Source organism: Panthera tigris, chromosome B1 (assembly GCF_018350195.1).
Source record: "Panthera tigris isolate Pti1 chromosome B1, P.tigris_Pti1_mat1.1, whole genome shotgun sequence".
NCBI classification, from domain to species: domain Eukaryota; kingdom Metazoa; phylum Chordata; class Mammalia; order Carnivora; family Felidae; genus Panthera; species Panthera tigris.
The window spans coordinates 70,173,801-70,187,512 of record NC_056663.1 but is presented as its reverse complement, the minus strand read 5'-3'; the positions used below and the strand labels follow the sequence as shown (position 1 = coordinate 70,187,512).

The 13,712-nt window shown below is 37.8% G+C and overlaps 1 protein-coding gene across 3 annotated transcripts in view; it reads left to right on the top strand.

Annotated features, from left to right (window-relative positions):
• GRIA2 (glutamate ionotropic receptor AMPA type subunit 2) overlaps positions 1-13,712 on the top strand; it is a 156,042-nt gene that overhangs the window by 73,959 nt on the left and 68,371 nt on the right. For all 3 annotated transcript variants that reach the window (XM_007084210.3, XM_007084209.3, XM_007084208.3), the window contains exon 3: positions 6,897-7,136. In XM_007084210.3, coding sequence (XP_007084272.1) covers positions 6,897-7,136 — 240 coding nt within the window. The remainder of the gene's footprint in view (positions 1-6,896; positions 7,137-13,712) is intronic.

Genomic DNA, 13,712 nt, shown 5'->3' with positions numbered 1-13,712 from the left:
GTGCCAAGTTATGTGAGATAAACAGCACTGCATTCTCTGCCTTCAGTTAGCCCAGAGTTCATGGACAAAGACAGACAATTATAACTCAGGCTAACATGCAGAAATGCAGATTGCTTTAGAATCACATGTAGGAGGGGCATGTTCCACTCAGAACAGGTAACACCTGAGCAATGTTATGTCAGTTATTGTCTAAGCAATGGGGAGACAATGATGGATTTTACACAGGAGGGTTATGTCTGCCATGATAAGAAAGAGATTTATTATGGGGCGCCTGGGTGGTTCAGGCTCAGTTGGTCAAGTGTCTGACTTTGACTCAGGTCACGATCTCACGGTTGTGAGTTCGAGCCCGGCGTCTGGCTCTATGCTGACAGCTCAGAGCCTGGAGCCTGCTTTGGATTCTGTGTCTTGCTCTCTCTCTGTCCCTCCCCTGCTCGCATGCTGTCTCTCTCTCTTTCTCAAAAATAAACATTAAAAAAAGAGAGAGATTTATTATAAAGGGGGCTATCTGGGAAGTTATTTCGGCAATCCAGTCAATATATGGTTGAGGGCCATATTAAGTCAATGCCAGGGACAACTGAAGAGTACAGCTTTGAGAAGTCAAAGGAGCAGTGTTCGTAACCATTTGTATGCTGGGGAATAAGGAAAAGAATTCCAGAGTGATCCTCACATTATGAAGAGATGGGTTTTATTTTAATACATGAACACTTGCCTTATGGAATTGGTGAATTTTATGCTAAAGAAGAAAGGCAAGTAAAATCCTGGCACATGATTAGTGAATCATTAAATATCAACATTGATTAGAGCATGGAATATATTAAGTAGGGAGGTCAAGAGACACTTTTTTTAAAAATGGTTTTTAATGTTGATTTATTTTTGAAAGAGAGAGAGAGACAGAGTGTGAGCGGGAGAGGGGCAGAGAGAGAGGGAGACACAGAATCTGAAGCAGGCTCCAGGCTCTGAGCTGTCAGCACAGAGCCTGATGCAGAGCTCAAACTCACAAACCGTGAGATCATGATCTTAGCCGAGGTCAGACACTTAACTGGATGGCCCACCCAGGTGCCCCAAGAATTAAACATTTTAATTAAAAGTTATGCTGGCAAGAAAATAAATATAAAATAATCTTAAAAAGACATGATTTAAAAAAGAATCATATGCAGTATATTTATAATATATATATGTATATACTAAATACTGTGTGTGAATATATGTATATATATACATATATACACAGAGTAATCAGTATATTTGCTGCTTAGTGAGATACAATATATTTATAGTACATATTTTCTCAGTAAATAAGCAGATAAAGGGAGACAACTTTGATGATGGTTCAGATTTGGGAAACATGTACAAGAAGTTGAATTTGACTTTATTATAAAAGGGGTGAGATCACAAAGACATAGACTGTAAAGGAAGAAGAAAAACAATTGGAAGTCAGATCCTTGGAGAATGTCTCTTCTGTCATGTGTTTTAGGAAGACTAAGATGACAAGAGTGTGAATTGAAGGAGGGAGAGAGGAGGTGGGGACAGTTCAGCTTGGCAGAACCAGGAAGAAGGAAATGAAGGTGAAGATGTAAGAAACACATATGAAATATACAATACAAGCTTCCTGTAAGTAGGGACCTGACCTGTCACACTTAATGTCGTTTCCCCAATTCCTAGAACAGTGTGTAGTCGGTTCTCAAAAATACATGGTGAATGTGGAATGGATGATGTCGAATAAAATGGAGATGGCTAGAAATGTCATGAACAGGACAAAGACGAATAACGAATTAATTATTCTGAAATATAGAACATTGATGATTATAAGACTTACGGTGCCATGAGCAGAAAGGAAAAAATCAACACAAACACATGATTTTTAGGATACAATTTTCGGGTTTTTTCCTGCTTGTTTATATAGTTGAATGATAGAGAATTAGACATTTTCCAGTGGGTGTTACTGGAGGGTGAGGGATGGGAGCTAAGCTATCAATTCCAGTGAAGGTAGACTGTATCTATCTTGTGTGCTGTAGCATTTTCTAAACCCAACCCCATGCTCATCACATCAAATGTTTACAGTATGTATTTGTTCAGTAAATAAATAGATAAAGGGAGACAGAAGACTTGCCAGTGAAGTTGTGGGAAGCATACATAACAAGTTGAATTTGACCTTGTTAAAAGGAGTGAGACCACTGAGAGACAAGATGTAAAAAGAGAAGGACAAACAATTGGAAGACAGGTCCTTGGAGAACGCCTTTTTAATTTGGGATGTGAAAAAAAATGATAAGACAGTGAAAGGTAATTAGAGGGAGAGGAAAAGTACCAAGATGGTGTGATTTTACATTGGCAGCAATGTGGAGAAGAGATTGGAGGAGAACAAGCCTAATAACAAGAAAGCGAGAGAAAGAGAGAGAATTTCAAGATGCAAGGTTTTTATTAATAAATTTAGAGAAGCTAGGAAAGCTTGATCTGAGAAAAAGATGATTTGATTTGGTGACTAGGAGATCATTATCGACAAATGATAAGGAAATTTCAATAGTAAAGTCAGGGTCAAAGCTTGTAAGGGGTTAATGTCAGAAGTTCAGTGATGAAAGAAGAGATATTTTCGGTGACCTCCATGTTTTGAAGTCAGGATTGCTTGGTGATGTAGCTTTTACCAGACTTTGCACAGGTTGCAAAGGGGCTGTTACCATTACTGCTTATAAAGCAGCCTATGTCATTTCATTGAAGTTAATGGCAATTTAGTATAAAAAATGTAGAACAAAAATAAAACATGCCTTGTTCTTTTTCTCCATTTCCACTAAATAACCATGCGAGTTTCTCCAGACTGTACCGAGTACGCTACATTAGCAGCACCAAGGAGCGGAATGACCCAAGAGGAAAAGAGGGGAGGTGGTTGCACCATCAGCATTGTTATTGGCTCATATCATCTGGGCTTGTAATAAAAAGTGGAATAATCAGCAAGTTACTTTTACCCAGGAGATGATCAGTTCTGCTGTTTGACCTAAAGTGTCTTTTGAAAGGACTTCCCTTTGCTGAGTTTCTCAAAGTTGATATTAAATATTTCATTCAAGCAGAGCTCAGTACGGGCATCTTTACCCACTACCCTGCAATCAGTTTTGAGTCTTAAGACATGGATGCAATTCTAATGTTAATCAGCATAATCATGCAGAAATTTTTAACAGTGTCTCAGAAGGCAGTGGTATGGCCCATGGAGCTAGAGGTGAAACTGAGCTTTTCTGTTCCTTCCTCTGCCTCCAGAGATGACATAGGGAAAGAAGGAATATATGTAGTGTGCTGTTATTGTCTAACTAATTTTAGAAAGCTATCTTTGGAATTATTTCTATTGCTTGTGACGTATTATTTGGATATTCTCAGCAATAGTAAATCCTCTGTCTTTGAAAATGGATATAAGTTGGGGAGGTAGCTTTAAAGTTTGGACCGATTGCTGGGAAATAAAGTTGAGATCATAATGAATAATTTTATTCTGATCAAGTGAGGAGTAATTTTGAGGGCCGTGCACGTAATGTTTTTGTGTATCGCATTGGTAGGGTCATGTATTATCTATCTGTGTTATATTGGGAAAAGCATCAGTAGAATGCAAAAATACTCTTGAGTACTTTGGGCTTGGGATGTTAGAAGCGTGACACTAAGGTTTTGTTGTTGTTGTTGTTGCTTTGTTTGTTTGTTTGTTTGTTTGTTTTAATCTTGAGATGATACACAAAATACCTCAGCTCAAGTCAGCATTCTGATTGATTCCTGCTGTAAATATCAGTGATATCCTTATCATGCTTGGGAACGGGGGCAGTGACTGAGAGGGAAATGAGCAATGTTGACCAAATGACTGTTGTATGTGTAGCAAAGGGATATTAAAAGAGAAATATTTAGAAAAACAAGAAGATATCTACAAATAAGACAATTGAATATGTAGCACGAAGAAGTAAAGGACAAAGGAGGAGGGTTTGGAAGGACCAAGGATAGTCAAGAAAGAAAGGCCAATGTTACAAAATTATGCTTATTGGAGAATTAGCTGATTTGCCTGAAAAAAAGTGCCTTTTGAATCAGGTGAGTTGTAATTTCTTGAGAAGTGTTGTACAGCTTGTGCCTGTTGTTGGGCCAAAGCCAAGTGTTTCCAGATGGCCACTATAACCAGGAGGCCCCTTGACAACTCACTTCAGAGTCTAAAACAAATGGAAAATGAAAGGTATGGCTCCTTATTAAGACTGTCTATTCATTCAAACGGGGACATCCTTTATCAAGCATTCTGCTGATGCTGTGGCTGCTATTCCCATCACAGAAGCTATTTCACTTAAGATGAGAAGAAGAAGTCTCATTAATAAATCATATCGCCCGATGTTCCTATAGTATTTAGATGACATGCCAACACTTCACAGGAAATGAAATAAAATGGATCCAGAGAGAATTTTATAGCAGTTTCCCCTCTTTATATGTCATATGGAATCATCAACTTCTGAACAAACTTAAGATTTAAGATGTACATGTCAGTACACATATATCTATGTATAAAATAAGAAATCACCACAGGATTTGCCTAGAAGGTCTTAACAATGAAAGGGTTTTTTCACGTATGTGAAGAATGAACCTAGTCAAACACATTAAAGGTTGTTTTCAACTTCTGTACTCAGATGAGGACAAATTATGAACATAAATAAAGGGCAGAAGTCTCATCTCTATTTTATGTTAAAGTGTGAAATGTAAAGAAACATATTCAGTTGTTTTTTGAGATATATTAAACTATTCTCCAGAAGATTGGTAATAAAGAAGGAGATGTTGATTGATATATAATACAGATATAACCTAGAAATCCAAGAAACTTTATGTCAGAAAGACAGGAGTGGGTTGAAAATTAGTAAATATGTAAAGGAAAATGGGTATATTTGATAAATAGAAGTCACTCAAAGAAATAGCCTGTCTTGCTTTCCTTTCCTTTCATATCATATATAGTTGCTAAAAACGATTGCCTATTATGTACTGATTGTCTGGAATTGGTTATTAAAATCTGTATGTATTTTAGCAATGCTGTTATTCATGAAACACATCTATTTTTTCTACACATATTTTATTTCTGAAAGGGAATAAAATTAAATACGATTGTATTGGTCTTATCCCTTAAATGGGATTAATTACTTTGAGAAGATCGTTGGTATTATGCTCTGGGTTGTTAGATTATGTTACTGGATAGTTTATTTCCATTCCTTGGATTGAACTGATCCTTGAGATTAAAACAGTATCAGCTATGCAATCATTTAAAGCCATGTGGTTGACCTGAATTGGTGGCTTTAAACATTGTGGCATGGGTGATTTCTATAGGGAATTTGAGAGGAATCAGTCTTGGACAAAGTAACCCTTACTTCTCTTAGAGATAGTTTCAAATTTGTGTTTCAAAAAATCATTCTGGCCATATTGTGGAGAATTGAATGGGAAGGAAATATTGGAGGAAGGAAGAAAGATGGGGAGGTTTTCCAGTAATCCAAGTGAGAAAAGCAGTATTACCCATTACTTAAAAGCATGGACTTCGGCTCCAGACTGCCTACGTTTTAATACAGCATCTTCCACTTACTAGCTGTGTGACTTTGGGAAAATAATATAATCTTCCTGTGTTTCAACTTTTCAATCAAAATTCTTATTTGGGAATAATAATAGCTCCTGCCTCAAGAGTTCTGATGAGAAATAAATGAGTTAAAGTACCGTAGATCATGCCAGGCACAAGGCAAGTACAGTGTAAGTAGGGGCCATTAGTGAACTAGGATGATTGGAATGGAGAGACAAATAAGTGGTCCACATCTGAGTATATATAGGTATTAGGATAAACGATAATTAGTGATAGTCCAACTGTGGGGGAGGGGGTAGGAGAAGGCATTGTCATATGTCATTTACCAAAGTAAAAATATCCATTAGAAGGTAAAGGACTGTGGAACAATGGGGACTTTCAAATAAAATATCATTATTATTATTTTTTTTTTTAAGAATCATGGTCCTAAGTCAAAATATTTTGGCAATATTGTTTGTTTTGTATGGAGTAGAACATACAGGTAAGTTAAGTCCCTGAGAAAGATTAAAATTAGGAGTTCAGAACTCCACTTAACTGCTACTTGACTTGAGAGAGCCTAAGTGAGAGGTCTCTTTCTGGTGAGACCTGTCTCTTTGTGTATGATGTGAGTCTTACATCTGTTTTCTCCTAAAGAACTTTCATTCAGCCTTAGAACTCTTCATGTGCACTCTGACCTTCTAGTGTGAAAGCGTCATTAACACAATAAATCCTTTTAAACAATCAGATATTAGAGGCAATGAGATGTTATGAATGTGTATACATGTCAGGTAATTGCACTTTGTTGTTTTTATACATAATGATTGTTGCTCATCCTTTTTTTCAATAGGGCTGTCCTAAAATAGTTGCCACTTACAAGATTTGTTCAAGAAAAATGTATATATTTTCTTGCAGCAAAAATTACTTTTTAATGCTATATAATTCTTTGAATTCCTCAGAGAGAGTGCTAAGTAAATGAGTGTCCATACATTGGTTGGATCATTGATATACACTCTATATTTTTTCAGTTTGATTATTTTATATTTCGTATAAAGGGCATTATGTTTTTTAATGTTTATTTTGGAGAGAATGAGAGAAGAGAGAGAGAGAGAGAGTGAGAGTGAGCAGGAGGGGAGGGGCAGAGAGAGAGTGACACAGAATCCAAAGCAGGCTCCAGGCTCCGGTCAGCAACAGAGCCCAACTCGAGGCTCAAACTCACCGACCGGGAGATCATGACCTGAGCTCAAGTCAGACGCTTAACCGACTGAGCTGACCAGGCGCCCCGAGAGGGCATTTAAGTGTTAAGCAAATCTGTGTGATTGTATGCCAATTTCAATGATACATCTTTTCTCTTTTTCCTATTCAGTCTGCTCCCAGTTTTCAAGAGGAGTCTATGCTATTTTCGGATTTTATGATAAGAAGTCTGTAAATACCATCACATCATTTTGTGGAACGCTCCATGTCTCCTTCATCACTCCCAGCTTCCCAACAGATGGTACACATCCATTTGTCATCCAGATGAGACCTGACCTCAAAGGAGCGCTTCTTAGCTTGATTGAATACTATCAGTGGGACAAGTTTGCATATCTCTATGACAGTGACAGAGGTGAGTGACAATATTCCCATGTCTTTGCAGTGGGTCAAATTCAATGCCTACACTTGGCATTTACGTGTGATGTTATGGAGCTACACAAATGTATTAAAGTCCAAGGGTCACTTGATTTAATTTTGCTGTGTAAATGAATAATACAATTTGAAACTCGGGAAACATAGTTAACAGAGTTAAAAAAAAAGTTGTGAACGTACAATTTAAAGATATAGACTCTGTCGACACAATGTGCAGATGTTCAGTTGTCATTTAATAGCACTTTCTGTCATCAGCAGCCGAGACCCTATGGTGACTACAATCACCAGTCAGTGAATTGTCTGCCTTGAAAATGGGTGTAAGTGACACGTGAATAAATATGTAAATAAGAACTTCTAAGGAAATTAATAGCGATTAAATGTTTTCACATGCAAAAGTTTTATCAGGCAGGTGTGATTGTTGTTAACGGCGCTTTCAAATGATACCCCAGAATCTCTGAGAAGTTGAAGGACTGCTCAGGATCCACTTGAACAACTGGTGTGCAGTTTGACATAAGTCTTCCGACACCAGACCCACGCTTTTCCATAATTCTAGGTTTACGATGAGATATTATTTATTAGCACACCAGCTGGATAGACTCTTAGCTCATCATACTGAAGTTGTATTTTCAGGGGGAGTTATTTCCTTTGTGTTTCCCAAATCTCTTGTTGCAAAGCTTGGTATTAAGAGACCTGCTTGACTTGTATGTCATAGAATCCCAGATGTTCTTTATCAAAAATTTATTTATTTATTTGAGTGTAGCTGGCGCACAATGTTACATAAGTTTCAGGTATACAACAGGGATTCACCATCTCTGTACGTTAGACTATGGTCACCACAAGCATAGCTACCATCCATCACCACACAACACTATTACAATACCACTGAACACGTTCTTTATGCTGTGCATTTTATCCCCATGACTCATTCATCCCACACCTGGAAGCCTCTGTCTCTCACTCCCCTTCACCATTTTGCCCAGCTGCCTACCCCTCTCCTCTGACAGCTATCCTTTTCTTTTCTGTATTCTCTGTTCTCTGTATTTGATAGTTTGTCCTCTGTATTTGTAGGTCTGGTTCTCCTTTTTTAGGGATTCTGATCCTGTTTGTTTATTCATTTGTTTTGTTTTTTCGATTCCACATCCGAGTGGGATCATGTGGTATTTGTCTTTCTCTTTCTGACTATCTCACTTAGCATACTACCCTCTAGATCCATCCATGTTGTAACAGATGGCAAGATCTCATCCTTTTCTTTTTTATGACTGAGTGATATTCCATTGTATACATAGCACGTCTTATTTATCCGGTCATCTATTAGTAAAGACTTGGACTGCTTCTATATCGTGGCTATGGTAAATAATGCTGCGGGAAACACAGGGGTGCATATATCTTTTCAAATTAGTGTTTTCATTTTCTTTGGAATCTCAGATGTTAACTATTCCTGGGTCCATGATTTGGCTTCAGTGGGTCTGTGTACTTACTAAAGCTGTATGAACATTTTGTGCACATGTTTCCATATGCATTTTTCTAAAGGCAGTATCCATAACCAAACCCCAAAAGGTTAAGAACCACTATTTTAAGAGCACCTAAGTACCAAAGTGTGCTTCCTTTGGCAGCTTGTTTCCTGGAATATTGAAAGGTTCAAATGAAAACCAGAAGCCTGTTTCGACCAAGATAGGGCACCTTGTTAACCCACAAGGGCAGACAAGAAGAGAGCCAGCCGTCAGTCAATTCTCCATTGATCAGTTTGTAGTCATTTGGGGCAGCAGTCCCATCTGGAGTGCTCAAGCTAGGTGTCTGATTCTCTGCCCCTCCTCCAGGACCAGGGAATGAGAACGCTCAGTGGAAAAGCCTGTCAGCACTCTACAAGCTGAAAAGAGTTGCTATGTCAACTACTTTTCCCCCCTGCTTTGAGAAGGGAGAGCTTTGCTATTCCTCTGAGGGATGAAAAACTAAAACAACCATTTAGAGAAAATATGGATTGCAATGTGCTGGATGATTCGGAAGCATACTTCTTATTAATGTGATAAAAGGTCTTACAAAACTGACCTTATTCATGGTCTTCCCTCTTGCTCTCTGCCAACTCCTTAAGCACTCTGTTATGTTAATAAAACTAGCCTGCCATCTGGGAGTATTCTGAATGCCTCTTTCACCCTTGCATCCTGTTGCTGTAATTTCTGCCACCCAAATATATTCTCTCTCTGGACACTCTTTTTCATTGTCTTCACTCCGGGCCAGGCCACCAGCATGGGTTCATTTTCTCATCCTCCCCATTTCCACACTTGTTTCTCTTTAATCCATTTTCCACAAAGTAGCTGGAATATGTAAATGCTTTTCAATGCTTTTCTGACCTCATCACTCCTTTGCTTAGAATGCTTCTCAGCAAAATGAAGACACCGTTGAAAATTCTTAACATGGCTTTAATTAAGGTCTGATTCCTGGCAATTTATCCTGCTCACTCACTGAGTTAAATCTGTCTAACTAACCTTCTTTCACTGTCTCCACATGCACCAAACCACACTCTCTCGCCTCAAATCTCTGCACACAGCTCTAAGTCCTTTCTCCTCCTTGGTGTCTTAATCTATAGAGATAGCATTTCTATAGCGCAATCTCATAGTTATTCTCTCTCAAAGAAGTCTCTTCTTTTCCTACATAATACATGTCACAATTTATAATTAATAGTAGTATTCATTCTTTCACTCAAAAACTGCTGCTGAGCCCCTACTATGTTCCAGGGACTATTTTAGTCACACAGGCCAAGCATTGTCATTTATTTGGCTCTGGGTGTAAACCCCAGGAAGGCAATGTCCAGGCAGTAACCATTACACTGGGTGTACAGTTTGTAATTGTACACACGGGGCTTGAGATAATACTGGAACAGAGCTGACAGTCAATAAATAGAATGAATAAGTGAATGAGTCAAGCATCTGTGTATTTTTAAAAATTATTTATTCATTTATTTATTTATTTATTTATTTATTTACTTGCTTACTTACTTTAGAGAGAGAGAGTGCCAGTAGGGAATGGGCAGAGAGAGAGCGGGACAGAGGATCTGAAGCGGGCTCTGTGCTCACAGCAGAGAGCCCAATGTGGGGCTCAAGCTCACGCAGTGTGAGATCATGACCGGAGCTGAAGTTGGATGCTGAACCAACTGAGGCACCCAGGCGCCCCAAGCATCTGTGTATTGTAAGTTCGAGATGATATTAGAAACTGATTCTCATCTGCTAAATTGAAGGATCAGAAGACGAATTCTCTTCACTGTTTGACAAGGTTGAAGGTGGCATTTTTTCTTCAGGGCCATACTTCACCCTCACTGTGACTCCCTCGAGGTGAAACCGAACTTTTGAGAAAACTCATGTTAGACAACGGATAGAGAAAGAGAAACTCTAGTATTTGAAGAGAGATACTGAGGCTTTGGGAAATGATCAGGTGAAGATGGCTGAGTTTATATACTTGTGAAAGGAACCCAAGACATTTTGAGTGACTTTATTAGTACTTACTTTGGAAATATTCAATGAAAATGAAGTGATGAGGTAATATCAAGTTATGAAATTCATAATATCAAGTTATGAAAATGCAGTGATGAGGTAATACCATTTACATATTCCTATACATAACTTGATAGGAGTTTAAGTTCATCCATGGAGAAAAGAATATTGGTTACAATATCACTGCCCTCAATACAATATTAAGGACAGAATGGCTGTATGGACACATGTTTGAGGTGTTATCAAAAGCTGCTCCCATTTTAATAGAAGAGTATTACACTGGATCTGAAACTGTTTTCAGAGATTAATGTGTAAGACTCAAAATACTCGATCTTTACAGTGTTTTACTTGGATCAATGAAATGGGATTTTGCTGGTTTTCTTCTTAGACTGTCTTAATTTTCATAGCTTTGCCATCATATTACATCTTAAAAAAGTTCATTCATGGGGCGCCTGGGTGGCTCAGTCGGTTAAGCGTCCGACTTCGGCTCAGGTCACGATCTCACAGTCTGTGAGTTCGAGCCCCGCGTCGGGCTCTGGGCTGATGGCTCAGAGCCTGGAGCCTGCTTCTGATTCTGTGTCTCCCTCTCTCTCTGCCCTTCCCCCATTCATGCTCTGTCTCTCTGTCTCAAAAATAAATAAAAACGTTAAAAAAAAATTAAAAAAAAAAAGTTCATTCATGCAGTCATCGTGCGACTGGGTTTCTTTCCTTCGATCCTTAACCCATTTCTCATATACTTCAAGGAAATGCCTTCTTCTTTAGTGTTATGTGATATGAGAATGCATCTTTGTTCCCTTTATCCATACTATGCATGCTTTAAAAATAGATTCCATGGTTTCATCTCTCAATATAGCTCTACATGCTCCAATTTCAGATAATTTGGTCTGTCCTTGATGTGGCAGTCTCTCTACTTCCTGGATTATAAAGGGTTTTTTTCTCTTAAGTTTTTAAAGTCTAATTTGAATCCCAGGTAGTTAGCATACAGTGTTATATTAGTTTCCGGTGTACAGTGTAGCGAATCAATACTTCCATACAACACCTGGTGCTCCTCATAGCAAGTACCCTCCTTAATCCCCAATCCTCTAACCCATCTCCCCACTCACCTCCCCTCTGCTAACCATCAGTTTGTCCTCTGTAGTTAGGAATTTGTTTCTTTCGCACGCGCTCGCTATCTCTCTCTCTCTCACACACATTTTTCCCTCAAGCTTGCTTGTGTTGTTTTCTTAAATTCCACGTGTGAGTGAAATCATATGGTATTTTTCTTTCTCTGACTTGTTTTGCTTAGCATTATAATCTCCAGATCCATCCACGTTGCTGCAAATGGCAAGATGTCATTCTTTGTGTATACATACCACATCTTCTTTACTCATTCATCAATCAATGGACATTCAGGCTGCTTCCATACCTTGGCTATTATAAACGATGCGGCTATAAATGTAGGGGTGCATGTATCCCTTTGAATTAGTGTTTTTGTATCATTCGGGTAAATACCCAGTATGGCCATTGCTGGATCATAAGGTAGTTCTATTTTTTTATTATTATTATTATTTTTTTTATTTTTGAGGAACCTCCATTCTGTTTTCCACTGTGGTTACACCAGTTTATGTTCCCATCAACAGTGCACGAGGGTTCCTTTTTCTCCACATCCTTGCCAATGTCCATTGTTTCTTGTGTTGTTAATTTTAGCCATTCTGACAGGTGTGAGGTAATATCTTATTGTAGTTTTGATTTGCATTCCCCTGGTGATGAGTGATGGTGAGAATCTTTTCATGTATTTGTTGGCCATCTGTATGTGTTCTTTGGAGAACTGTCTGTTCAAGCTACAAATAATTGGATTATTTGTATTTTAGGTGTTCATGTTACAAATAATTGGATTATTTGTATTTTGAGTGTTGAGTTTCATAAGTTATTTATATATATTTGGGTACTAACCTTTTATCAGATATGTCATCTGCAGATATCTTCTCCTATTCTGTAGGTTGTCTTTTAGTTTTGTTAATTATCTCCTTTGCAGAAATAATTAACCTATGCAAAAGCAGAAGCTTTGATGTAGTGCCAATAGTTTATTTTTGCTTTTGTTTCCCTTGCCTCAAGAGACATATCTAGAAACAAGTTGCTACAGCCAATGTCAAAGAAGTTGCCGCCTGTGTTCTCTTCTAGGATTTTCATGGTTTCAGGTCTCAAATTTCGGCCTTTAATCGATTTTGAATTTATTTTTGTGTGTGGTGTAAGAAAGCCATCCGTTTTCATTTTTTGCATATTGTCGTCCAGTCTTCCCAACACCATTGTTGAAGAGACTGTCTTTTACCCATTGGATATTCTTTCCTGCTCTGTGAAAGATTAATTGACCACATAAGTGTGGGTCCTTTCTGGATGTTCTATTCTGTTCTATTGATCTATGTGTCTGTTTTTGTGCCACTATCATACTGTTTAATTATTACAGCTTTGTAATATAATTTGAATACTACAGCTTTGTAATATAATTTAAAGTCCGGAATTGTGATGCCTCCAACTTTGCATTTCTTTTTCAAGATTGTTTTGGAAATTTGGGGTCTTTTGTGGTTCCTTACAGATTTTATGATTATTTGTTGTAGTTCTGTGAAAAATGCTGTCGGTATTTTGATAAGGATTGCATTAAATGTGTAGATTGCTTTGGGTAGTATAGCCATTTTAACAATATTTGCTCTTCTAATCCATAAGCATAGGATGCCTTTCCATTTCTTTCTATCATCTTCAGTTTCTTTCATCAGCGTTTTAGAGTTATCAGAGAATAGGTTTGTCACCTCTTTGGTTAGGTTTATTCCTGGATATCTTATTATTTTGGGTGCAATTGTAAATGGCATTGTTTTTTAAATGTCTCTTTCTGCTGCTTCATTATTGATGTATAGAAATGAAAGAGATTTCCGTACATTGATTTTGTATCCTGCAACTTTACTAAATCCGTTTATCAATTCTAGCAGTCTTTTGGTGGAATCTTTTGTGTTTTCTATGTTAGTATCGTGTCATCTGCATATAGTGAACATTTTAATTCTTCCTTGCCAATTTGGATGCATTTTATTTCTTTTTGTTGT